General features: G+C 50.3%; 1 protein-coding gene across 1 annotated transcript; it reads left to right on the top strand.

Moving 5' to 3' along the window:
- The first annotated feature begins 942 nt into the window (after positions 1-942).
- LOC137809045 (uncharacterized) lies at positions 943-1,614 on the top strand. The gene has a single exon (XM_068610187.1). It carries the CDS (start codon positions 943-945, stop codon positions 1,612-1,614), a length of 672 nt encoding a protein of 223 aa, XP_068466288.1.
- Positions 1,615-2,654: the final 1,040 nt, after the last annotated feature.

Genomic DNA, 2,654 nt, shown 5'->3' with positions numbered 1-2,654 from the left:
ACAAAAACCTCAACAGCGCTTGTTCAAAAGATACCTATCCCCTCCCAAATATCGACCACCTGGTGGATTGGGCGGCCGACCATAAAATTCTGAGCTTCCTGAACGTTTTCTCTAGTTATAACCAGATAAGCATGCACCCCAAGGACAAGAAGAAGACGACCTTCATGACGGTCAATGCCAACTACTACTACGAGGTCATGTCGTTCGGCCTCAAGAACGCGGGGGCGACCTACCAACGCCTCATGGACAAAATCTTCAAAGGCTTAATCAGTCGGCTAGTAGAGGTATATGTGGACGACATAGTCATAAAGTCTGACTCTTTCGAACAACATCTGAAGGACCTCGACGAGGTGTTCAAGGTCCTCAGGGGGGTCAATATGAAGCTCAACCCCAAGAAGTGTACATTCGGGGTTGAGAGAGGGAAGTTTATGGGCTTCATGCTCACCCACTGAGGGATAGAGGAGAACCTCGACAAATGTCAAGCTATACTTGGCATGAGAAGTTCGAAGAACATCAAGGAGATATAACAACTCCTAGGGCGCCTGATCGCCCTCTCCAAGTTTGTCCCCCGTCTAGTCGAGAAGACGAGATCGATGGTCCAGCTGCTTCGGAAGGCCACTGAGTTCAGCTAGGATGACAGATGTAAGGAAATCTTCAAACAGTTCAAAGAGTTCCTGGCATCCCCAGCTGTCATCCAAAAGCCGAGACCCGACCACCCAATCCTAGTGTATCTGGCGGTCTCGGAGGAAGCAGTCAGTGCTGCTTTGGTGTAGGAGACCGAGCGCGAGGAACGACCGGTAAACTTCGTCAACCGAACCCTCCACGCGGCCAAGACAAGATACCAGATGATCGATAAGGTGGCTCTCTCCCTAGTTGTCAATAATTGTAAGGACCGACTATCCCATTTTTAAAATTTTATCTAAGTCGGACCTTGCGGGGAAAATGATAGGCTGGTCGGTCGAATTGTCCGAGTTCGACACACGCTATGAACTGAGGGACGCCATCAAATCTCAATGCCTGGTCGACATCTCGGCTGAGCTGACACCACTGCCCACCCTCTCGGGCGGGTGGACGCTCTATGTGGACGGCTCGTCAAACAAAACGACCTGTGGAGCAGGAGTCGTTTTAGAAGGGTCGGGAGACCTCCTTCTGGACCAAACACTTCGGTTTGGATTCCGGGCGACCAACAACCAGACAGAGTACGAGGCCTTGCTCGCTGGGTTGAACCTAGCCTACGACATGAGAGCACATGAGGTTACATGCAAAAGTGAATTCCACGTGATGGTCGGTCAGGTAAATGGAGAATTCGAGGTGAAGGAACCTCTACTGCAACGATACTACCACGTGACCAAAAACAGTATTGCTCGGTTCAACAAGGCACCCATGGAACACATACCGAGGGAGGAAAACAAAAGGGCCGACATATTGTCTAAGCTGTTGGTCACTAATAAAAAGAGCCACCAGAGATCAATCATACAGATATGGTTGAGGCACCCCAGTGTGACTGAGACCGAATGTCTTGCAATAGACGAGGCCGAGGCCGAGGCCGAGACCGATAACTGGATGACACCCGTCATCCAATACCTGAAGGATGGCACATGCAAGCGAGAGTAAGAAAAAGCAATGAAACAACAATGTGTCCGGTACACCATGATCAACGAAGACTTGTACCGAAGAGGATACTCGACCCCCTACTGAAGTGCATCACCAACAAACGGGTCGAGTACATTCTGGCCGAGATCCACGAGAGAGTCTGTGGAATTCACTCTAGGGCGAGGACGATGGCCGCTAAGGTCCTGCGAGCCGGCTACTACTAGTCGACCGTCCAGGGTGACTGTATCGAGTACGTGAAAAAATGTGCAAAGTGCCAGGAGTTCGGCCCTCTACATTAAACAAGGCCGGAAGAGCTACACAGTATTACCTCCCCATGGTCGTTCGCCATCTGGGAGATGGACATTATCGGCCCCTTTGCGCCAGGAAAAGGGCAGACCAAATTCCTCATGGTGGGAGTCGACTACTTCACTAAATGGATCGAGGCCGAACCCCTTGCATCCATCTCGGCCAAAAATGTGCAAAATCTCGTATGGAAGAGCATTGTTTGCCGATTCGGCGTCCCACACACAATAATAAATGATAATGGCTGACAGTTTATTGACCGAGGCCTGCAGTCCTTTTATGACGATCTGGGCATCAAATCTGTTACAGCCTCGATAGAACACCCAAAAACCAACAGGCAGACCGAGGCCGCCAACAAGGTCATACTCAATGAGTTAAAAAAGCGTCTGGACAAGGAAAAAGGCCGATAGACCGAGGAACTAATAAAAGTACTTTGGACGTACAGATGCACCCCCAGCTTGACATATGGAGTCGAGGCCATGATCCCGATCGAGGTGGCTGAGCCCACCAAACAAAGACAGATGTTCGACCTCATCCTAAACGAGGAAAGTCTAGCGGTCAACCTCGATTTGGTAAGTGAGTTTCGTGATAAAAGCAGAATTTAGGAGGCCGCTTGCCAAATCCGGGCGTCAAGGCGGTATAACACAAAAGTCCGACCGAAGAGCTTCTAGAAGGGCAACCTCATCTGGAGGATGCGCAACGATATGAGGAAAAATGAAGGGAAGTTCTCGTCCAACTGGGAGGGACCCTTCCGAGTC

This window comes from Phaseolus vulgaris, chromosome 2 (genome assembly GCF_000499845.2).
Source record: "Phaseolus vulgaris cultivar G19833 chromosome 2, P. vulgaris v2.0, whole genome shotgun sequence".
Taxonomy (NCBI): Eukaryota; Viridiplantae; Streptophyta; class Magnoliopsida; order Fabales; family Fabaceae; genus Phaseolus; species Phaseolus vulgaris.
The sequence above is the reverse complement of the archived record's forward strand: the minus strand, read 5'-3'. Positions and strand labels throughout refer to the sequence as shown.